This window comes from Amphiura filiformis, chromosome 13, assembly GCF_039555335.1.
Source record: "Amphiura filiformis chromosome 13, Afil_fr2py, whole genome shotgun sequence".
In the NCBI taxonomy this organism is placed as follows: domain Eukaryota; kingdom Metazoa; phylum Echinodermata; class Ophiuroidea; order Amphilepidida; family Amphiuridae; genus Amphiura; species Amphiura filiformis.
The window spans coordinates 1,338,919-1,364,236 of record NC_092640.1 but is presented as its reverse complement, the minus strand read 5'-3'; the positions used below and the strand labels follow the sequence as shown (position 1 = coordinate 1,364,236).

At 36.5% G+C, this 25,318-nt stretch overlaps 2 protein-coding genes across 2 annotated transcripts in view; one reads left to right on the top strand and one right to left on the bottom strand.

Annotated features, from left to right (window-relative positions):
- The window catches only part of LOC140167870 (uncharacterized), an 83,876-nt gene extending 78,164 nt beyond the window's left edge, over positions 1-5,712 (bottom strand). Inside the window, exon 1 of the mRNA XM_072191159.1 lies at positions 5,497-5,712. The gene's annotated coding sequence lies outside the window, so the exon portion shown is untranslated. The remainder of the gene's footprint in view (positions 1-5,496) is intronic.
- LOC140167875 (serine/threonine-protein kinase mTOR-like) overlaps positions 1-25,318 on the top strand; it is a 245,616-nt gene that overhangs the window by 204,690 nt on the left and 15,608 nt on the right. Inside the window, exons 41-46 of the mRNA XM_072191165.1 lie at positions 16,037-16,135; positions 17,188-17,310; positions 17,837-18,019; positions 19,797-19,931; positions 21,124-21,298; positions 22,796-22,931. Of these exons, the coding sequence (XP_072047266.1) occupies positions 16,037-16,135; positions 17,188-17,310; positions 17,837-18,019; positions 19,797-19,931; positions 21,124-21,298; positions 22,796-22,931 (851 nt within the window). The remainder of the gene's footprint in view (positions 1-16,036; positions 16,136-17,187; positions 17,311-17,836; positions 18,020-19,796; positions 19,932-21,123; positions 21,299-22,795; positions 22,932-25,318) is intronic.

Here is a 25,318-nt window from a genome sequence, read left to right as displayed (position 1 = left end):
GTGCTATACTGGAAGACAGAGATAATAAAAATCCCTTTAAAAAGGGATGGACCGGGACAGTATTGATTCCATGTGAAGTATGAGTAATGCTTTTGATATATTCTTTTCTTTGATAGTATTTGATGGCAAGAGATGGTCTGAAATTATATTTGGGACATGACGTCATCTGTCAATCAAACTCGAACACAGTTTGTTTACAAGTGTCGTGATGATGTGAGTTGATGAACGCGGCGATAAAACTGGGCGCCTTATTGTTAATTTTGCACCTTCAAACATACAAACCATCTCAAAAGTTAGGTCTCTATAGTAGGAAACTTTCTTTCACGAAGGCACCATGTCAACAATGCCTAGAAAAGTTGCTTTTTGCCTTGTAAAAGTACGTAATTTTTCGCCATTTTGTGCTATTCCTTTTCTCCGATCGGCACCAGATAAATGGACCTTCCTTTTACGTGCTATCAACCAATCAAGGATCGTAGAGAATTTGATTAACAGTGATGTCAGATGCAAACTAGTCTTTTTATCTCTGTCTTCAATTATAACTATTGGTACATCAAAATAAATCTATGTAAAAGTTCTTATAATAAAGTATGACTTTCTGGGAAATTGTAAGCAGGGTACCTTCGGCTACTTAGTTTCTAAATCCTTCATTGATAAGGCCAAAAAAAAAAGGTTAGTCTCAAAGCTGACGCCGCTTGTAAAATCCCACGATTTGACAAAAAAACAAATGCAGAATTTTTTTTTATTTCAAAAAAAAAAAAATTTTTATACTTTTTTCCATAAAAAATCGGCGAAAATCAGATTTTTTTTTCAAAATACAAAAAAAAAAAAAAAAAAAAAAAAAAAAAAAAAAAAAACGCATTTCGCATTTGTTTTTAAATTTCTCAATCAGCTTTGAGACAAACCTTTTTTTTTTTTTTGGGCCTAATAGATCTGAACTTGAACTTGAATCACAGCTTGTATGGGTTTCTTCATTCCATCACAGCGTGTAAGTTGATTCATTTGAGTTATATGATGATACAAAACAGCTGTATCTCACACAGTAAATCAATGTAATAGAAGATAATTCACAGCTCTACTCAATTGATCACAGTTGAACCAAGTTTACTTGATCTCAATGTTGCCTTTTCTATACAGGATACATCACACCTGCTAATAGCAGACACAGTTCTTTAAGCGCTAGGGTAGTGACGTTTTCACATATTTTTTGTGGGACCGGTGACTTAGAGAGCACATCAGACATCGAATTGCATTCTGAATACAAGCAATGTCCTGATGATATCAAATAATTTTTGATTTTTTGAAATTTGTGATACAATAGGCCTACACATTTGATGGCAAATGATTATACAAATTGAGGACTGATATTTTTGAAATTTAACAGTCCTCGAAATAAACTTTATATATCTAATGATATGTACTTAAAATTTAACAATCCTCAAAGTAAATTGTATTAAATGATATGTACTTCAAAGTGTATGTAGCTGGGATTAAAACCAATGATCAATTGAAAATTGTAACCTTTCAAATTGAAGATATAGATTCCCCCAAAAAAGAGAAGTCAGCAGTGACGTGAGACAAAGAATTAATTTTGTTTGGCCTATAACTCCGAATCTAAATCGCCCCATGATGGTGGCATCTCATTCGATGCTTTGCGCCAAAAACTGTGACATTTTTAGTTAGCACAAAAAAATAAATAGTGAAATAAAATGGGAAATATCCAGAGCCTTAATCAGTTTATATAATATATACGAGCCGTATATTAAGCACTACAGAATACTTGTCATACAAAAATTGACAAATTGTCCATAATGATAATTAGAATTAGGTATGAATTAATGTGGACAGTGTTTAGGCCAAAAGAATACGTCTCAAAGCTGCCACTCCTGCTTGTTTTCCTGTGCATTTGTCTCAGAGAAATTGGCCATTTTTTTTTTCAAAATTGTCTGACTATCACTTTAGATAAGTGAAAATATTTTGTAAATCATTGTACACATAAGAATGTAAGTGTTGATATTTATGAGCATCTCAAGCTTTATGTAGTTGTCAGTTGCAGTCCCTACCCCGACCCCGGGGTTGAGGATAACTGGGACTTGGGGGCAGTTATGTCATTTTGAAAACTGTTACATCCCAGGCTAAATCCTGGCTAAGGCACCGCTATTGCCTGGGTCTCCGGGGTGGGGATTGCAATTGACAGGCGTATTATTTTGACTGAGTGTTACAAGGGGAAAAACTGCATTCGGGATTGAGATTTTAAAGAAGCTTTAAAATGTATTTTTGGCCTTATACAACCCCCTACCAGAACAGGAGTGAGCTATTACACATTGATGGCCACTCAGCAGTGGCGGTGCCAGGAATTTTTTTTTCGGGGGGGCATTAGGGGGGCAAAGTGAATTTCAAGGGGGGCAAAATCAACAAAGTTTGCACAAAATTACCGTAAAAAGTGGAAATTTTCGTAATTTTGGGTTTTTTCTGAGGGGCAACAGGGGGCAAGAGTTCTGACTGGGGGGGCATTTGCCCCCCATGCCGCCACTGCCACTCCGCCACTGCCACTCAGGGATGAACATGTTTTTGGTACTTCAAATGAGAACACCGCTGGGCATAGAACCTGTGGACTAGCATAAGAAGTAGGGCACACCCCTGTTATTCCACTAGATCATGTCAAAATGTAGAAAGAAAACATCAGTTTTAATATTTATTGTGGATGGAATGGACAATGATGGATGGACGATGTATATCGTCATAATGATGATCTTATGTCATGTTGAATGGACAATGAATATGATGGATGGAAGATGAATGATGTCTATCATCATAGTGATGATCTTATGTCATATCAGATCACCAGAGTAGGGTGAGGAAGTAATCAAGATAGCAGATATAGAGGAAGTTATCGGGTCATTAGGGAGGAAGTTATCGGTCATAGGGGAGGACATTTTCCCCGGTCATGCATGGGGATAGCATAAAACATTAATGTCAAACAGGAGTATTTTCTGGCTAATTTGTCAGATTGGTCAATAGGTCAGATGTGATGTGATCAAGCAAAATCAGTCGAAGTCGGAAATACTGATTTTCAGATCAAACAAAGGAAATAATTTCTTCTCTTTCCTGTTGTTTTGGAAACCCTTCACCTGCTCATATTTTGTCCAATTTCAATGGGGTTTTCCGCAAAATGTAGCTTTGCAATTGCTTTTTACATCAAAGTAGAAAAATGAAAATTGAATTGAAAGGTACTTCAGACTGATTTGCTTGATCATACCACATTAAGTAAATGTAGCAGTGATGATATCCAAAGCCATATGAGCTGCAGTTCCTTGTATATTATTCCTCTTGAAATAATAAAATGTTTGGGGCATAAAAATTGAGCCCTTCCTGGGCACACACTTGAATTTAGGCTGAGAAATAAGTGGGGGCCAGGGGCCATTTAGCCCCTGGTTCCTTGAAAATAGCCCCTGGTTCCCTGTAAAACCCTGTGAATCAGGGGCTATTTTTTACAAAGTAGCCCCTGGCCCAGCGCTTCTTCCCAGCCTGATTGAGTGAGGTATAATCAAAATGTACACAACAAATTTTCCCAAAATAGCCCCTGGTTTGTGGTTCCCTGTGAAACCCCATGAGCCAGGGGCTATTTTTTTTATAAAGTATCCCCTGGTCCGGCACTTCTTATTTCCCAGCCTGCCTGACTTGTTCTTACTCTGTAATTGCATGATCAATTCAAAAGGAGGTTCTACCTGCAAAGTGCATGCTGTGTGTGTATGTCTGTCAAACGCATGTTTTATTATGGTGTACACTTTGCAAAAGCCTTAAGGTGCGTTGCTAGAATAGCGCGAGGAACAAAAATGCACTTTTTGTGCATGCATTTGCAGGAAGAATCTCTTTTTGGTAGCAAGATGGAGGATCCATGCAAAGGGCGAATAGCCTGTGTTCTTTACTGTTGTAGGATTTGAGTCTGGGAGGTCCATGCTATCCATTCCATTCAAATTAGCCAAGAATAGAAATGTGATTGGATCTGATCCAATCATGCTGAATGAAGGTAGCGATTAATTGTGGAATTGAAATACAAATTGAGAACAAAAAACAATACTGTACAAAAGAAATTGGCTTTCAAAATAAGAACTTTGCAAGCAGGAAACATGCTAGAAGTTTGCTAAGGATATCAGCAAGATAACTGTAGTTGACTGTATTATATTGGGTCATCTTTGGAATGAGATATGAAAGAGAACAGGATAAAAACAGAATATGAGATGCACCTTTAATTTCAGACAACATTAGCCATAATAGTTCACAGTGTGTGTTGATAGGGACCCCTATCTGTCTTCTACCAGATGATATAAAATTACACTATGAAGGATTCAATTTCCCTTCCAATTTGATACATTTTGGTTGAAACTCTCAAACTATAAGAATAAAATAAAGAGAAGTGAACTTGTGCGTAGATAATAGAGCAGATTGAGGGAGATGATATGCAGCTGCATTGTCCATGCTAGCCTCTCTCGGTGCAATATCTGTGGTTTGATGCGTTAGGGCCCTGGGATCGTTTTTTCTGTTCTACTGTCTATGTTTAAGCTATTCAATTTCATCATTTTATTGGTATAAAATGTGAAGATTGTTGTCAGAATCGCAACGTGTCAAAATGTACCCCAAAGAAATATAAATCAGGAGCTTGTGGAAACCGCTTCCATGTAGTTAAATTGAAAAAAATATGTATAATCTGGTCCATCCATGAGGGTCAACATGGTCAAAGGAGGCAAATTTGAAATTTAGATACAGGCAAAATATGGAGTGAAAAAACCCTCCAGTGAAATGCATAAGAATATAGGCCTACACATCACAAAACTTCAGAACTTTAGATTCAAGTATGTTAGACTTTTGGTGTTTCCAGTATATGATAGCCTAATGTTTGTATATCGTCAGCCTGCTATGCTAATTGCCTAAGTCATTTTTTGTAATTTTGAGCACAAAGAACAAAACATGGTTCAAGCATGAGTAATCACCCTAATTGTTTCAAATTATTCCCTTTCATTTGTATCATTATCATTTGTTCTTGTGCAAAGATTGGTGAATAAATATGTTTAAATGAATGCTTGAATGATATTTTGCACTTTGTTCTCAAAAAATGCACTCTGACGATATTATAGTAACTCAATTTTCAAAAAAGCCTCCTTTTGCCTGTATCAAGGAGCCCATTGTGCCAGAGAGAGGGGATTTTATAGTGCTAGGGGTAGAGGACAGGGAAAGTAGTGAGTTGGAGAGAACTGAAGATGGGAGAGTGGGTAGGAGAGGAAAGGGTGTGAAAGGAAAGGAGGAAGAGAAAGAGTTATGTCTGAGGCCAGTAGCCAGGATTTTTGCATGGGTTGTGGACTGTCCCCGCGAAAAATTACCTGCAGGTTGCAAAAAAAAAGGACTGGGCCCCTAAAAATTGCTCTATTTTTGGCTACGGGCAGGGATGTACTGCAAGCTAGCTAGGCCAGGAGATGGGATAAAAAACGAACAAACACTTACCGTTTCTTGAAAGGTAGTAAATGTATAGCTCCACTATTTCCACACAAAATAGGTTAAAATAGAAATGTAAAATCCAGGATTATTTTGTTAAGATTCGGAATCAAATATCAAATTGTAGTTATTAAAGTTTCAGAACAAAATCCTGCCAGAAGTTGCTACAATTCTATCAATAGTAAAGTGTATGTAATCCTGTTTAGGTCCCTTGTTGAACTGTCACACTCAAAGTTGAGGCTTGTGTTAGCAGCTATAGTAAGAAAATGCAGGGATAGTCTACTGTACTGGAGGTAGTACTAAATAATGTTCTTCAATTAGTGCTTTAAGCACAGGGTTCAAACTTAAGTAATTTTCTCACTTAACTTAAGCAATTCTTATCAAGGCGTTGGACTTTCGTAAGGTACCATCTGACTATGTGATGCTTTCATTATTTAGTGCATTTTGTTGTTATACCCCTATAAATAAAATGGACTAGTCCTAACTGTACACAGCCAATCAGGTTGGCTTTGATAATCTGCCAACTCTGCAAGACTTTGTCATTTGTCATAGCAAGTAATCATGATCAGTGAAGTATTGTGACTTATGAAATATCAAAGAACTTTATATCACAAATTGTTCAATATTCCACTGATATTGTTTGAAAATATTGTTTCTTGTCTTAGGATAAAGAAGTCTTTTATATGCAATGAAGGTTATGACCATAATTCCACGTTGTGTTGATTGAAAAATACAAAAGTTAATATAATGTGAACTCAACTTCAACTTGACTGAAGTTGTGTGTAAAATTTCAGAGAGGAATTTAAAACATGCCATTTTTCAATTAAGGTTGCATAGCTGATAATTTGACTAATTAATGTTGAATGAACTATTCATTCATTTATTTAGTGAATATTTTTGAGACATAATTATCAAGCAACTAGACACGGTGGTTCCTACATGTGGCTTCGGTGGTCTAAGGATTGTTAACAAGTTCCTTCGATATAAGTATGTGATAATGACTTGGTTGCAATATTTGACGCTATATGTACAAGACATGCTGAAATAAAGACTTCCTGGGAGATTCCTGAAATTTGTAGAAAATAGAATATTGCAAACAAAGTAATTCCCTCCAGATTTTATTTTTATTTATTTTTTACTGTGGATTCCAGAAAAGGATGGCACTTATTGTATGAAATTAAAAAAATATATATTATCCTGTTTGCCAAATGAAACATAGCCCAATCTTAATCCCTTAGTTGGATCCAACTGACAATAAAAGTCACATTTTAATATTTGTCAATTTGTAGAATCATGCATTTTTGTCTGTTTTCTTACATTTGCAGTCACAAAATTGAGAGACTTAGCGCAAGTCTAAGTATTTGGAATCTTGTTTATATATGCTATTAAAGATATTACTTGTTTTCTTACTATTTTGTGCTATAACAGAAAATGCATTTGCTAAAATGCAAAGTGCATAGGCTGATATTTAAATACAAGTCTTTAGGATTCCGGGTTAGGATTGCTTGTCACAGCATACGAAAAACACATGTCATAGGCTCCGGAAGATTTTTGATATTGGAGGGCCCCAAATTTGTTGGTCTGCTCCGAGGTGCGAAACACTAAAGGGGGTGGGTGCGGGAGGGGGATATGCCAAGCTTTTAATATGCGGAAGCTTTTGAAATGCATATATTTTATTATGAAATTTACCTTACATTTTGAATTATACCTAAAATTGTGAATTTTACCTTAAAATTATGAATTTTACCATAAAATTATGAATTTTACCTCAGAATATGGGGGAAGGGCCCTAGGGTACTTGGGCCCCCTCACCAAAATCATTGAAGCCCCCCCCCCTGGTTCCGGAGCCACTGCATGTTTTTGGCCCTTATTTGCACAAATTTGTCAAATATTAAAATTTAGCAGTCCCTATTAACTAACAGATTATGGCTATATATTTCATTGGCAAAACAGGGTAATATTTTTTTAATCCTAAAAAAATATTTGCATTTTTCTGGGATCAGGGGTATTTCATGTTTTACAGTAACATGTTGTCTACTTTATAAAAACGAGCAGGGTGTTGCAATATCTTGGCTCATCATAGCCTATCAGAGTCCAGCACAGAGCCTGTGGTAGACTCTAATAATAAGCAGGTTGAGTAGTAGTCTTATATCCAGTCTTGGACAAGACTAATTAGTGTCACTGATGGTCAGTGTATTAACCAATTACGACATTCATTAATAGCTGGTTTAATTTCTTGCTACTCTTAATTAAGTGGTCACTTACAGAAATGGTGATTTAGTGGATAATTCCTTAATTTGAAAAGTACTGGGGTTAGATAAAGTGCAAATGTGTCTGCTGGGTCAAATAAATTAGGACGATTGGTTTTGAGATCTGATTTTCAAGTTTTTCCTGATCATGTTCAACTTTTCAAAATATATTTGTACTTTGAATGTAATAAGGGTGCATGAGTTCATTGCCTATTGAGACATAATTATGGCATATGCTACTCAAATACCATTGCATTGTTATTAGTAACTCAAGTAATTATTTTGCTGTCTCAATGTTAGCACTTCAGACATTCAATGCAAACCTACATGTAGTATCACGTATTCAGATTTTGCACTTCCAAGTATCAGGCTAATGTTTGGTCCCGGGGGCACTCCCATTGTGGCCTGTACACCATCCGCGATAATCAACTTTTGAAAAGCACCCTAAACAAGGATTTAACCCTTGGCTAAAACGACACCCTAAACAGGGATTTCATTCCTAACATCAAATTTCATACCCTAAATTTCATTTCCGCGTATTTAGAAATTGCAATTTTGCTACCCTTTTTTCCAATTTTTCATGTTTTTGACACCCTAAATGCGATACGCGCATATCGTGCCTACCCATGAAAAACAACCCTTTTTACGCGTTTTCATTATCGCGGATGGTGTACAGGCCACAATGGCAGTGACCCCCCGGGTGTTTGGTCCAATCATGGCTAGATAACTCTATGCATTATTTTACAAATCACAAAAGATGGGTGATCTCCTAGTAACAAATCATTGAACAAATACTTCTTGCATTAAATATTCAATGTTGCATAAAAAGTTTGAACTGGGCCTTAGGCTCACTAACAGTCTATGGGTAGGTACAGTAAGCATAATCATGTTATAGACTGTTACAGTCTATGATCATATGGAAAAGAATTGTGTAATATTTTATGTAGGAAATTTGAGATCAATTAGGTGTATAGAAATAACATTGCACAAATCCTTAGCAAGCCAATGCTGATTTATTACATCATAAACATCTAATGATATCACTTGAGAGCCATGATCTAGTTGTGTTCACATTGTCGGATGTACACTTGGCGGAATTCTATCGACAATTTACTCTTGACAATAGTCGGGAGTAGCGAGCTAGGTGTAATCTCTGCCAGGCGTGTTTTGCAATGTGAACGCTGCTTTTATACCGGTGTAAGTTTGACCTTTTTTTGCATCATTTGCATCATTTGGCCAATTTTCAATTTTTGCTCATTGACGAGCTCTTGCTTGAGATGCACGAGTGAATTTCCTTGTCAAATCACCAGGCAGGCAGGGTGGAAGTTATTTGCTGTGTACCTGATACATACACATATTGACGGACCGACCACACGCACTTGAGGAACTTGCGTCGATTTGAATTTTTAACTTCTTTTTTTTGCGCTGTTTAAAAAGGTTACAGAAATACTGGAAGTGGTAGCTGATGTTTACACAGACCAGAAGTGAATGATTAGTGGAACTGGTAGTGCTAGGAGTAGGCTAGGTGTGGATACGTGGTAGGAGTAAGGAAAATATTTATGGAATTTTAATCACTGTTAGCGTAAGTTTACGCCGGGTGTAACTCAAAATGTGAGCATAACTTATGAGATTTGCTATGAACCTGGGCTATGAGCTAGTTGGAAATAGTTCAACTGTAGAATTTAAAATGCCAGCTTTGAATTTATTATGCTACAGCTTGTTCAAATGTGATTGCAATAAATTAGCCTCATTATGGATTCAATTAGCCTCATTATGAATGAAGGAAATGTGAGTTGAAAGATGGTCACATTAAAGAAAGTAGAAACGGAAGAAAATGGCTCGGATGAGAAGGAGAGAAAGAAGTGGTTCATGGGAATTCATACTATCAAATCCATTTTATGGTGACATACCTTGTTGTAACAGTTTATTGCTGCTAGCACTTCATCAGACTGGCAAACTTGCTTCTTCTTTCCTGAAGTTGCTGCTGTTATTGTGACAGGGGGGGGGCACATGCCCTGGGCGTCACCCTTAGGAGGGCGCCGAATTGACCATTTCAGCATTGATTCTGCGCCCCTCGTAGTGATGATGAAAGTCAAAATTTTTGCACGTTTCAGCACAAAATCAAAATCAAGATCAATTTAAGACCAATATTTAACTTCATCATAACCAATAATGATTGATAGGCTGTATTTGTGCAAATTTTTGCCCGCTCCGTACACACTTGTTTCAAGGATTGGGGAGGGGGCGCCATTACGTATTTTTAACCCTGGGTGCCACAACCCCTAGCTACGCCACTGTCTGCAGTTGACACCCGGGTGGAGAGGATTAACTAGAAGTTATTTTACAAATGAGCGAACATGTTTTAAGGGGAAATAGTACCTGGGGTGTAGGTTTTGCACTGATGCGCTCAATGCTCACGCTGCAAGCAGGCAATTTGGATATCGTGATCGTAGGGAACTGTGCCACTTCTATCACACCTCTTGTGTGAAAGATTTTAATCTTGATTTTGATCTTAAGGGCAGAGTAATGGGAGAGAACACGGACCTTTTCGAACATTATTATTTTTGAATTGTATGTCCAAAGTATATAAAACTATACATTTTTGGAAAGGAAATGAGTCAAGGAATCCCATGGTGACGTCAGATTTGTTCAAAAATCTCGAGTTTTTGAAAAAATCATAAAATGCACTTTTTACCCCAATTTTTTGTGACAACTTAAAAAAAAAACTCCGTTAGAGTAAAAAAAATTAGTTAGTTTTTCATGGAGAAGAGACATGAACTTAGGGAAGGTTTTTTTATTTTTTTGAAATTCGTCTTATTTTTCGAAAAAATTGAAAAAAACATGTGAAAAAAGCAATTTTGTCACTCTATTAAGCTAAAAATTGCACATAATGGTGTATATTTTTGTTCAAAACAAATATTTTGAAAAAATGAGAAAACCTTCCCTAGACTTTGATGTGCTCTAAGCGATAGTGCAAAAGGTTTACCTTTTGCTTGCATATTTTTCGAGTTACCTTGTCACAAAAATCGTATAATATTGTTAAAAATGAACTCTGAGAAATCGGCGTTTTAGTAAAAAATGTCAAAATTATGCACAAAACGTCCTTATATTTTAAAAGCGGCAAGACTTTCACGCTTGTAAAAGCTGTATCTGGTGCATGGTCTAAATATGCATCTTTTTGCACCAATGAATCTATAATGTCTGTTTTTAGTGCGCCTAAATCCAAAATAATTAAAAAATCTAAGTGGCTTTTCACTGCAAATTTTTGTTTTGTTACATCACATTTGCTGGCGTTAACAACATACCAAATGCGCCTTGACTGCGTTGGACATACGCGCAGAGTTGCGCACGTCACTTTGACGCGAATCGCTGTGAGCGTAATCAAAATATTTACGCATTCAGCGCATTTCTGACTCATTATTTCCCGCCAATTTACTAAGCTGTCTTGAGCCATGTAACTTTTTAGACTTGAAAAGAGTGAAACAAATCAAGCAAAAATACGAGTAAATATTAGCAAGTTGTATTTTATCAGTTTCAAGTGAAAGAAGTGTTGATAAATATCAAGAAATTTCAAATTCGGGCATGAACGAATGTGTCTTCCATTACTCTGGCCTTAACAGGTTTCTTGAGCCTACTGTGTGACAGTAGTATGATGTTGTGCACCTGTTCCTTGGATTATATCACTAGATTTCCTCTCTATTACATGACTACTTGTCTTATGTGTAATTACTCAGATTACTGTGTAAGTAACTAACACCAATAAGGCTTGCAGTGTATCATAGAATATAGACTACAGTCTACTCCATATTCTAGAAAAATACAGCACTAATTTTTTGGGATTAAAAAAATATTACCCTCTTTTGCCAAATTAAACATAGCTTAATCCTAATCCTAATCCTTTACATAGTTATAACTGGCAATAAAAGTCAAATTTTAATATTAGGCCAAGGCCAAAAAAAAAAGTGTTTGTTTGCCCAGACACAACCGACCCAAAAAATCAAAAAACATCATGCACTTTTTTTTTTTTTTTTTTTTTACGATATAAAAATGAAGAAAATGATGTTTTTTCCCTATAAAAATGCCAAATGACACTTGAAAGTTAATATTTCTGGCAATCACAGCTTTCATTTTCCCCATTTAGCCCCCTCCAACAATATTTTACCACTGGGGTCAACCAAAACAATTATAGAGAACCAAGCATGATTCATTCAATCTATCTTTATTCTGGTAAGCTCTTTCAATACATAAGTACTGATCTCCCAAGAGGTCCAGATCAGACAATATCAATATACATTGTATAATAAATTAAACAATCAAAATACAAAGAATACTATAATACAAATGAGGATATGAAAATAATACAGTAATGTATATACACAGGCATGAAAAAAGATGAAAATAATAGGAACTACATCATTACCATTATTATCATAAACCAAAAACATAATTACAAAATATATACACAGTATTGTTAAACAGCAATAGCATTTTTGAACTCATACATACTCATGGCCATAAAGTTTGAACGAATGTTCAGTGGAAGATTATTCCAGAGTACAGCAGCTCTGTAATTGAATGTTCTTTTACCAGCAAAGATATTCCATGTAGGAACAATCAGGGCATTATGAGTTTGACTTCGAGTACCTTTGTCATGACTTGAATGTGTAAAACTGAAAATAGATGAGAGATAAGATGGAGCTATTTGTTTAAGACACTTGAAAGTAACAATCAGTGATTGATTATCCCATCTACAATTTAGTTTTACCCAATTCAGGTCTTCCATCATTTTGTCAATTGGAGTTCTGATGTCAGCATGGAGAAGCATTCGAGCAAGCTTGTTCTGCAAGACCTGGAGCTCATGATGATAATTAGCATTGAAATTATTCCAAACAGAACTACAATAGTCAAAATGAGGGAAGACTAGAGCTTTAGCGAGCATGTTCACAGTACTAGGTGGAAGATAATTCTTGACTCTACCAATTACACCGATACGTTTAGATACATTAGATGACATATAATTTACGTGTTCACTCCAAGATAAGTTTGGGTCAAATACTACACCTAAATATTTGTATTTATTTACAATTTCTATGCTCTCATTTCCATAGGCAAGAGATATATCCTTAAATTTACTTAATTTCTGTCTAGAGCCGAATAGCATGATCTTAGTCTTTTTAATGTTTAAAGTGAGTTTATTAGACTTGAACCATTTAGCTATCATATCTAGGTTACTCTTGAGATTAGACTGTAATATTGTTGGATCTGGTGAACTAACTAAAAGAGTTGTGTCATCTGCATACATTACGCACTTACAATTAACAGATTCTGGTAAAGAATTAACAAAAATAATAAATAACAAAGGACCCAATATTGATCCTTGTGGTATCCCAATATTAATATATTTTATGACAAGTACGTGTATGGTATGGGATTTTGTACTCCAGCCCGATTTTGTTACCAACTTTATGGTAAGGTTGAAATGCATTCATACACTCCTATATCAAAGCATCCAATCAGAAAAGCGGTTAGAAACGTATGCGGAGTACATTGATTGTGTATAGTGTGCAATCCGCGTACTACGGGAGAACCAGGCCAGTGCATTGATTGGTCACCCCAGGTTAAATAAGAAATAAATGAATAAATAAAATAAATATGTGCAGTGCTTTCGCACGGTATCAAATCGCATAGGATTATTTATTTTTCTAGCGGGTTGATGCATTTATATTTGGTCCTATTTTCCAACATTTTTAGTGATAGTTTTGTTATAAAAACAGCAAAAATCATAATTATGTTTATCCTTTTCGTGTATGAAATACTATTCAAATAGGTTAAAGGAGGATTTACGTGATCCTAGCATCCTCTTTTTATGACATTTTTCAGTAGATATCCACGAAAAAAGCTTATTTCCAAAATTTCAGTTGATTCCGATTTTGCGTTTGCGAGTTATGCATGATTATGTGTATTACACTGCTCCATAGACAATGTGTTGTAATTTCGTTCTGGTGCACCAGAACGAAATTCAAATTTGACGATATTTTTGCTAAACGAATTAATCTGCAAGAAATATTTGGTACATAAACATTATGTAGCCAGAGGTATCCAGTGGTGTAAAAATCTCAACTTTTTTTTTTTTTTTTGGGGGATGAGGCTGTGGATCACGAAATGCCCCTTTAATGAGCTGCGTATTACTTGTTGCTCGAGAAATTAGACAAAATAATGCACTTGCGGTGTGCATCAACATCAGAGCGCATGTATTTTTTTCGGTCTAATTTCTCTCCCAACAAGTAATACATGTTCATTAACCTATAATTAAAGTACAAAATGTAAGGCTGAATGTTGTATATTTTCTCTTACCCCACTTGCTGCAACACGTGTACAGATCTCCAATAACCTCAAGTAAAAAAAAAAGAAGAAAAAAAGGAAATCGACCTACCGACCCACTCCTTTCTACCCCATGTCTGGGCAAACAAACACTTTTTTTTTTGGCCCAATATTTGGAAATAAGGGTCAAAAACATGCATTTTTATGCTGTGACGATCAGCAAACTCATAGCCCAGAGCTCATAGCCTAGACTATAAATTTGATTGCTTAGACTTGTGCCAATTCGTTGAATTTTGTGACTGAAATTGTCAAAAATCATGCAAAATTGCATGTTTTTGGCCAATTTCCCTTGAAATTGCAAAACTATTAAGATTTAGCTATGTTTCGTTTGACAAAACAGGGTAATATTTTCTTTATCCAAAAAATTAGTGCTGTATTTTTCTGGAATAAATGAGTAGGCAGGAAAATAGCTAGTGATCTTACTATAAAATCTACATTGAAGTGTTGACTAGATATAATCCATAGGATACTGGTGAAATAATGAGCTTTAAGAGTAATATAGGCCTAAGCCAAAATTTCCTTTAAGTGATTATATAAGTGAGTTTTTCACCCCTATGTGATTTGTATAATACTAATAGGCCAATACCAGCAAACACAAAAATGTATTTAATATGTTATAAATGCATTTTGTCGCACAAAAGGGTTTTTATTGCGGATATTGTAAAATCTGGTACACAAGGTCTGTTGCAGCAAAAAATTTACATTTAAGCGATCCAATCAGGTATTGCACTCAAGGGTGAAAATAAGAGAGCTTGGACCAGGGGCCACTTTGGCAAAAAAGTGGCCCCTGGTTCACCAAGATTTGGAAGAACCAGAGGCCATTTCCAATCACCAAGGGGCCAATAAAAATAAAGATGTGCTGGATGAGTTAAATAAGCACTATTTGCTTGTAATTTGATATTTTTGGTTCACTATCCAGGGGGCCAGTTTTGTGAATAAAGTGTCCCCTGGTCAACTAAAATTGAGATGGAACCAGGGGTCATTTCAGAGTTTCTGGAGGCCAAACGGCTCCCGTCTCCCACTTAATTTCACCCCTTATTGCACTATCATTGCTGTTGTTGACTTTGTGTGTACTTCTTGATTAAGACTGATTGAAGAAAAGGATGACTGAATTACTGCAGAGTAACTGTTATGTGTGTTGAGAAAATCACTGAATTAATATGGTTGTCACATGACCCATATTGTTTTATCACAAGAGAGCAGTGGCGATGCCATGGGGGTGTCAGACCGGGTGTCAGACGTGTGGAAAATTCCCTCTCCCATGCCTCAACAGTAAAATCCAAGATTACAAAAAAATTCCACTTTTTGCAACAACCCCCAGGCACTTTGCCCGCCACCCAAAAAACAAAACATTTCTACACGGTTGTTTGATGTATATAGAATTGGCTTCATTATTAAGAAAATGCAAACTATAGATGGCGCTGTTTATCCTAAATCATATTTCGTAATTTGCAAGGGGTGGGTAATCAATACTGCCATTAAAACAGATGGAATAGGTGAAACAAGTAACAAAGAAATTTTATAAACATATTTCATCAAAAAATAATAGAAATTATTTGTATTAAAAGCTTGAAAGAGTAATTTCCAGTAACTAAATAGCGCCACCAATCTTGTCATAAATAGATACATTTTATGTCTGAAAAAGCTTTAAAAAATGCTTTGAAAGTGAATAATGTTGTAAATAACGGGACATTAAAGTTGAAAATGACTCAAAAGAAGCTGTATACATTAGCATGATACCGCTTTTAGCTGTTCAAGCCTAAAATTGGGTAGTACATGATATTTTGTTTGAAAAACTAATAAATGATCACATCAAACAACCGTGTCTAGTGCCGCTACTGTAAGAAGAGGAATAAAAGCCTAAAATTAAACACAAAAAAATAATTCATGGTATGTTTTTTGTTTTGTTGTTTATGTAGGTGATACCTCAGCTGATAGCACGTATTGACACCCCAAGACAACTAGTAGGACGTCTTATTCATCAGCTGTTAATGGATATTGGCAAACAGCATCCACAGGTAGGTGACACCATACACTGTAAAGATGGTGTATGGTGAATAGACTGTAAATGATGGCCAGCTTCTCCTCACAGCTTTAAGTACATATCAATTATCATTCGATTTATTATAAAGTTCACTTTGAGTCTGTTAAATATCAAAAATAAATTTCCATAAAATTTGTATTACTAGTATATCGCAAAATCAAAAAATCAAAAAGGACATTCCTCATATTCAGAATTCAATTTGATATGTCTGATGTCCTCTCATGTTCCACAAAATAATTATACTGTGCAAACATTGCTCTCCAATCCCTTGATGATTTGAGGCATATATTGCCATAAATCCTGACTCAAAAACTAAATAATAACAATAATAATGATAACAAAAACACACACACCACATTTTGGTTTTTAAGCCACCTAACAAACTTGTTTTTTTTAGCCTTGCTACACATAAATTGATTTAAACAAAGCAATTACAGAACTGGTCTGTGCAGTTCTGATTTTGACATTTTCAGACCCAATTTTCATGGTGTAAGTGGTTAGTAATATCCGGGGGGGGGGGGTACTCAGTACAAATGACCATACGGAGACGTGCCGCAAATATGGGTAGCATTTTCAGCCATTTGGTATATCAATGACCCCTTTTTCAAAGCCTATTTTGGTATATGAATGCGTCCATTTTTCAAAATTTTATCAATTTTTTCGGAAAATAGCCCAATTTTTCCTTAATCTAGCCAAAATTTTCAAAATTTTCCCAAAATTTTGGGACAATTTGTAAAAACTTAGACAATTTGGGTTAAATTCGGCCGAAAATTTTGACTTTTGGTATATAAATGAGTCCAAATTTCTTGAAAAATTGGTATATTTATGGGTCCACTTTCAAATTCTCACAGCACGTCCCTACCAAAACCAAACTTGAGTACCCCCCCGGAGTAATATATGCAGTATTTTACTTTTTGTTCCTTCCTTCCTTCCTTCTTTCCTTCATTCATTCATTCATTCATTCATTGCACATGATTGATTAGTTGAATAATTTGGTGATTGATTATTGATTTATTTCTATTACAGGCGTTGATCTACCCACTGACTGTTGCCTCCAAGTCACAGAGCACAGCTCGTCACAATGCAGCCAATAAGGTGCTCAAGAATATGTGTGATCACAGCAATGCATTAGTACAACAAGCCATGATGGTATGTATATAATATGTGTGATCACAGTCATCTGACAAGACTGTACATGAAAGGATTCATACCAAAGAGAAACCTTGCCCATGCAGCCAATAAGGTGCTCAAGAATATGTGTGATCACAGCAACACATTAGTACAATAAGCCATGATGGTATGTATTAGAGGAAAATGGCAATTTTTCTGGGTTTTTTGAGAATCGGAAAATAACATCAAGGAATTGGGGAATAAAACAGACAACACAGAAAATGCAATTATTGTATTGTAGTGTTTCTAGAACCTTAATTCAATGGTCAGATTTCCCTAGAATCGTAAAGTTTTAAAAATGCAAAAAACATGGAATTTGCCACTCTGATCTAGAGGAGTCAAATTCACTCTTGTCCAGAAGCCTCAGCAGCTGTTGTAAAAGCCATCCACTTGACAATATATCGCTCATTTTATTCATCAGATGAGTATGGAGCCCATCTCTGTGGTACATACTCTAGCATAGTGTTCAAGCATATTAATTGTCTTTATTCTGTACTTGAAATAGGTTAGTGAGGAACTCATCCGAGTCGCTATTTTATGGCATGAGTTGTGGCATGAGGGTCTGGAGGAAGCATCACGCTTGTATTTTGGAGAACGCAATGTGAAAGGGATGTTTGCTGTGCTGGAACCTCTACATGCTATGATGGAAAGGGGACCACAAACTATGAAAGAAACTTCATTTAACCAGGTAAGGTCCACAAACTATGAAAGAGACTTCATTTAACCAGTAAGGTCCACAAACTATGAAAGAGACATCATTTAACCAGCAAGGTCCACAAACTATGAAAGAGACTTCATTTAACCAGCAAGGTCCACAAACTATGAAAGAGACTTCATTTAACAAGGCAAGGTCCACAAACTATGGAAGAGACTTCATTTAACCAGCAAGGTCCACAAACTATGAAAGAGACTTCATTTAACAAGGCAAGGTCCACAAACTATGGAAGAGACTTCATTTAACCAGCAAGGTCCACAAACTATGAAAGAGACTTCATTTAACAAGGCAAGGTCCACAAACTATGGAAGAGACTTCTTGTAATCAGGTACACAATTAAGCTCCACAAACTTTAAAATTCATTCAGGTCAAGTCAAGAGATGAACAAGAAACAGATCGGGGCAAATCTACAAACTTCCTGTTGTTTATTAAAATGAAACAATATTTATTGCATATTCATGAGAGTCAATTGATCCATCAGCTGTGTCTAACAAATTACGCACAACATCAAGACTGCACTTTCTAATACGCTGCACAGACGCAGTGAGAGTGAGTGTAACAAAATTCTTGCTCACTTCATGCATGGACCAATTAGCCCCCATAAACACCTGTGCCTGTTTGAGTTTGATATGGTTTGCAGGTCTCTTGAGTGTCCATTAAAATGTCATCTCCACTATACTATTTTTCACCTTGGCAAGTCCTTGACATCAGTGTGCATGTGCATTTCATTGGGCCCAGCTTAAAATTGTGAGCATTCGCTCAAAGGCTGGCCAACACACATGCATATTAAAGATACTGCACAGATTCACACAAGAAATGGTTGCCTCGGCGCGTTCACTCGCTATGATAAAAAAAATATAATTAATTATAATAGGGAGGGACATACCGTATTGTAGAAATTACTACTATACTGAATGGGACCAAGTTTAAAAAAGGGTGAAAAGCCACACAGGAAAGATTTTTTAAACTTTTGCCCCTTTTTACGTTTTGAAACGTTTTTTGGTAGATATGGTTTGCAGGTCACTTGAGTGTCCATTAAAATGTCATCTCCACTATACTATTTTTCACCTTGGCAAGTCGTTGACATCAGTGTGCATGTGCATTTCATTGGGCCCAGCTTAAAATTGTGAGCATTCGCTCAAAGGCTGGCCAACACACATGCATATTAAAGATACTGCACAGATTCACACGAGAAATGGTTGCCTCGGCGCGTTCACTCGCTATGATAAAAAAAATATAATTAATTATAATAGGGAGGGACATACCGTATTGTAGAAATTACTACTATACTGAATGGGACCAAGTTTAAAAAAGGGTGAAAAGCCACACAGGAAAGATTTTTAAACTTTTGCCCCTTTTACGTTTTGAAACGTTTTTGGTAGATATGGTTTGCAGGTCACTTGAGTGTCCATTAAAATGTCATCTCCACTATACTATTTTTCACCTTGGCAAGTCGTTGACATCAGTGTGCATGTGCATTTCATTGGGCCCAGCTTAAAATAGTGAGCATTCGCTCAAAGGCTGGCCAAGATACTGCATGGATTCACACAAGAAATAGCAGTCTTGGCGTGTTAACATGCTAAGATGAAAAAAAAAATGATTATAATATAAGTGAAAGGGAGAGACATATATTCAGTTCATAAGTATGTTTTTAATATTTATATGTTTGTGTTTTTGTTTGTTTGTTACTCTCATTGTTATCATGAAACATAAATTAAAGTGGTGTTTGTTGTTGATTCCATCCTGACAGGCATATGGGCGAGATCTAATGGAAGCGCAGGAATGGTGTCGTAAATATACTCGCTCTCGCAACGTCAAGGATTTGACTCAAGCCTGGGATCTCTACTATCATGTCTTCCGTAGGATCTCCAAACAACTTCCACAGGTTGGTATCAAAGAAGATGTCTTCCCAGAATCCTTTGCAACATGATGCATTACCTCATCATCAAATGATACTCCCATTACTTTGTACAGGTTCCCTTTACAAAGTAATGGGAGTTCAACCTATTAGGTGATCGCTTATAGGTTGAATTCCCAGTCTGCCTAATCATGAAGCTCCTGTGGCCAAGTGGTTAAGGCGCTGGTCTCGTAAACCAGAGGTCCTGGGTTCAATTCCCGGGCGGGATCACTTTTCCTATTTCCTCCTTTAATCATTCTCGACGGCAAAACTGATAAAATTGCATCATAGTTTGCTTATTCCCGTCAAAAAAGCCACTGTGTTTTCAGGTTCCCTTTGTTTTCATGTTGAGAATAGACTGGCTAAACATGGGTGGATAGTCAAGAAATAAACATATTTTGTCAGATGTGGATGGGATCTGTTCATTGGGGTATATTTCGTAATTCGTCACTATCGACCCATGTTGCACTAGATAGCGAATCAGTACAGAAAATAAAAATGGGAGAAATGCATCATGGGATGTATTAGATATCTTCTCTGGGTTGGTTTCAGCTTTCTTAGAATTGTTGAATGTTTTCAGGAAATGTCTCCATTCCTTTGGATCACTAGATAGTTGGCATATGAGCTTATTATCAAGCGCTTTCAAAAACATGATATTGTACCAAAGTCCGGCTCTTTACCAACTGAGCTAATGGGGTTGAGACACACATTTGCAGGTTTAATTGTTCGTATATAACTATGTGTATCAATGATTTGCAAACCCCCTTTACACTTTTGTGGATGGGGCTCTTCATATTTGCATGTTTTAAAAGTACTCGATAGTAAGCACATATGCTAACTATGGAGTTTTTACAGTATTCTAGTTGAAATCCACACACCCCCTTTGTAAGCCATGAACTTAATCTTTCCCACATGGAGTGTGAATTTCACATGGGAGTTATCTGGATGGGTGATGATTTGAAATCTACACCCCTGTGTGACAGTTTAAGGTCATGTCTTCATAAGGGGGTGTATGGATTTCACCTGCAATATCCCAATGCAGCTATATAAAGAAATATTACTACAATTCTACCTTCATATATTGTTTCTAACTAATGTTGATCATATTAGCATTTCCCATTGCAGTGATTCTTGACATTTCAGCATTTCAATGATTTAATTATTTATTATTCTCTTGTAGCTCACCCAATTAGAACTCCAACTCGTCTCACCCAAACTGCTCATGTGTCGTGACCTTGAGTTAGCTGTACCTGGAACATATGACCCCAACCGCCCAGTGGTGCGTATTCAACGAGTACAGTCATCACTTCAAGTGATAACATCCAAACAAAGACCTCGCAAACTAAGTACATTTGGTAAGTGTTCATTCATCATTTCAAGTGATAACATCCAAACAAAGACCTCACAAACTGAAAACTGAGTACATTTGGTAAATGTTGAGTCATCACTGCAAGTGACAACATTCAAACAAAGGCCTCGCAAACTGAATACATTTGTTAAGTGTTCATCAAGGCTGGCAGGTGGAATAGGGTGCACTACCAGATTTATATTGCAGCTGCCTGTACAGGTATACCATCACCAAGGTATACTTAGCTGGTACTGTGCAGTACTAGGGGAGTACCAGTGTAGTACCAGTGCGAGTACCACTGCTGATGGGTCCTGTGCAGTAACAGCATCGGTACTGTGTAGGTACTTTGTGTGAACCAGCTGGGTACCTTGGTGATGGTGTACCTGTGCAGCCGGCACAATAGGAATCTCGTAGTGTACCTCGACTGATCAGTGCCAGAAGTGGGTAAGTGTATTAGCTGCCATGTGTAGATGAGTACAATATACTGTGTGTAAATTGCAAAATGTTCACATGGCAGCTATTTGTTGACAGGGATGTGTAGTTTGAGCTGCCAAAACCCTTGCTTATTTCTAAAGTCAACTTTCCTGAAAAAAGTGATCCATATCTACAGACTCTTGGAAAATAGGAATCCATATATCTGAGGATTTTTGTTTAAGATAGGTTTAAGGTTAAGATATGTTAAAAGGACGTTTCCAGCAATCACAACATTTTGCCTTATATGTTAGAAAAATAATTATCAAGCATGAAAATGGATAAAAGAATCCAGCAGTCTTCAGCTCCCTCTGGCGACTGAGGAACTTGAACTGAACAATGCAATTTCATCCCTTATCAGCAAAGTTTTGCTACAAAACAACATGAAATCAGTTTTTGAAACATTTTATGTAGATGATATCACGACGAGAGTAACCTCATGATATGCCAAAGTCATGGAGGTCATTATCAAATATCAATTGCTTGAATTTGCGACTTCATATTTACATCGACAAAGTGTGATTAGATTAAACAAATCAAGTATATTAAGAGATTATGTATATTTTGTTAAAGCCATAATGTACAATCTTTTAAAATGAGTTTGGTCAATTTTTTTAAACCTGATTTTTTGACATATTTCTAATGGTCGCACATGTCCCAACTTACACCTAAGTGGATTCGCCCAAATTCATTGAGTTTTTAGGCCAACAGAGCAAGCTGGATTTTAAGTCATAATTATGACTTTATATCCCTCATAGAAGGCCACAATTAGGCGGCTAAGAGAGTAAGTGACTTTACTATCATTTTGCCCCATTAGTTGGGCTTAAAGTTTCCTGACAGTTGTGACTAATAATATTTAATACCAAATTAAAATTTGACCGAAATCATATATTAAGGCTTGGGTTTAGGTGGAAACCCACATCACATCCATCAAAGTTTAATGTGCTCCAGTTATTCTGTAAATCAGGCTGGGTATCATCAACATGATTTATAGCATCATAATATCACATTATGCATTAATACACATTTACAGGAAGTGATGGTCAAGAATATATGTACCTGCTGAAAGGTCACGAAGACTTACGACAAGATGAACGAGTCATGCAGCTCTTTGGACTAGTCAATACACTGTTGTCTAATAACCCTGATACATTCAGAAGACATCTTAAGTAAGTATATATTAATAGTCTAAGTCTTGAACAAGAGAAAAAGTATGATCGTCTTGAACAAGAGAAAAAGTATGATCGAGTATGATCGAGTAGCTAGATGTAGACCATATTCCTGTGGATTTGTTTTGTGGGTGAGTCAAGGATGAGTTTGCTGAAGCCATGGATGCAATTTCATGAGGTCCAGCTAGAAGTACAAAAAAGTCCGTTATCTTGGACCCCAAATTTGAGAAGCTACAGGTGTTGCAGAGTCCACTGGTCTCCTTAGTTCTGCCCCAAGTAAAGAAAGAGGGAGAAAGTTTAGCAGTCAAGTTAGCTCAATCAATAAGGCGTTCGACTCCGGGGTTCGACTATGGTGCGGGAGGTTGCGGGTTCGAACCCTGGTGGTGCCTAGTAGTATTCTCACTTGGAAAAATTAAGTTAGCTTGTAATTCCCCTAGACAAGGAACTTACTGCTAATTGTCTTCTTGTAACCCGTACGAAACTTCGCGGAGCGGATCCTTGTTGCAATGGTTATTTGTGGAATGTCTAGGGTGTGCGCTCTTGAAGCTGCATAGTCCCTGATTTGTTGTTAAATGGTCTATGGAATGATGTGTCAACCTGTAAAGTGTGTCGAGGCTTGTGGATCAACGTCTAGGCGTTGTACCTGTGCATAGCACACTATAAATCACTGCGCTTTTTTTTTTTAAAGTGAGACAGACATTTAAGACACATGAATACAGATAAGTGGTCAGAGAAATAGAGGCAGAGAGAGCCAGACAGGCTGAGAGGAAATAAAGGGCAATATTGAAAAGAAAATGAAAGAAAGATACTACAAAGAAAAGATTATGTGAAAATGAGAATGTAGTAGGAAAGAGAATAAAATCAGTATAAATACTGAAAGAAAAATATTTCCATCAACATTTCCATAATCAGATATAAGTTGTACCATGATGCAAGTCAGTTTAAAAGTTCAAATATATATTAATAATCAGAGAAAAGGTAGCTTAAGGTGGGTTGGAGTGAGCCTGACCTAGCAGTGTTTGCACTCAGATATTGATACAAATAAAGGTGACACACAGGAGGAATGGGTTCTATAAAGGAGATCCCAAGGCTTGATTAAGGGGAGATATTTCCACTTCATGTGGATGATTTTTCTGGTGAGAGGGAAATGCCTAAAACTTTGATATATTATTGGCCTTAACTCAAGAACCGCAAGATATAAATGCGATTATTGGCTTCCTTGACCCATTTTCCTGTATGTGATGCGATCCAATTTGTCGGAACTCGGAAATGTTAAATTTTCAGTTTCTTATAGGATATTCATAACCTCATTAATAAACGCGATGCGTGCGATCCAATTACATTTAGTTATTTGTGAAAACGCGAACGCAAATCGAGGTCATTAATAACTCACAATTGACCGCAAAATGCGTAATTGTTCCAAAGTCGCACACAATTGACTTCTGTGTGCGCCGTGATTAGCGTCCAACGAACTCTTGTGCGCTGGCTGCCGTATTTGGATTGCGGCGCTACCATATTTGCACAGACTCTGATACGCACTTTTGTTATTGGTCGCTTTGTTTTAGCCTGATCGATTTTGGGGAAGGGAAGATGTAAAATTGTTTATTTTACAAACTTTTGAGAAAATTTTGTGTTATTTTGTAAAGTTAAAAGATCAAAGTGAGCGGTTATGAATGAGGTTAATAACTTTGCATCGGTTATATATAGGGGCATTGTGAAAAATCTAAACATTTTGCTTTGGACCTCGGAATATCCCTCGGGCTGCCCTCGGGATATTCCTCGGTTCCAAAGGCAAAATGTTTAGATTTTTTCACAATGCCTCCAAATAACCGATGCGCGCGTTATTAACCTCTAAGTAAAAAACATTTACAAAGCTGCATTTTGCAGCAAACCCCATTGTAATAGAACAACCAGTTCCAAAGATAATGAGCAATTAAAGCGTTTCCAAAACCAGAGGAAACAAAAGGAAATTCTTTTCTTTGGCTATATCTCAAAATCAATATTTCTGAGTTCCGACTGATTTTGTTTGATCGCATCACATATAATCAATGTATTAATAAATACACTTAAAAAATATGGCTCCTGCCATCCGGATTGCCTTAAAGTTGTTTGAATCAATCAATATAATTTCATATTTATTTGAATTAATGTAATTTAATATTAAATACTATTATCTACCTATAAAAATGGAAATAAATCTTATCTATGACTTCCTGAAATCATAAACTACACCTAGAATGACAGACGTGTTAGTCATGTACCACAACAAGTTGGAGCATTACATCCCATAACTAGTAAACAGACTTTATCTGCAAAGCTGCTTGCTGATGGTCTACAAGATTCATCATGACCTGGTTGACATCAAGTGTGAAGACTACCTCACTCCA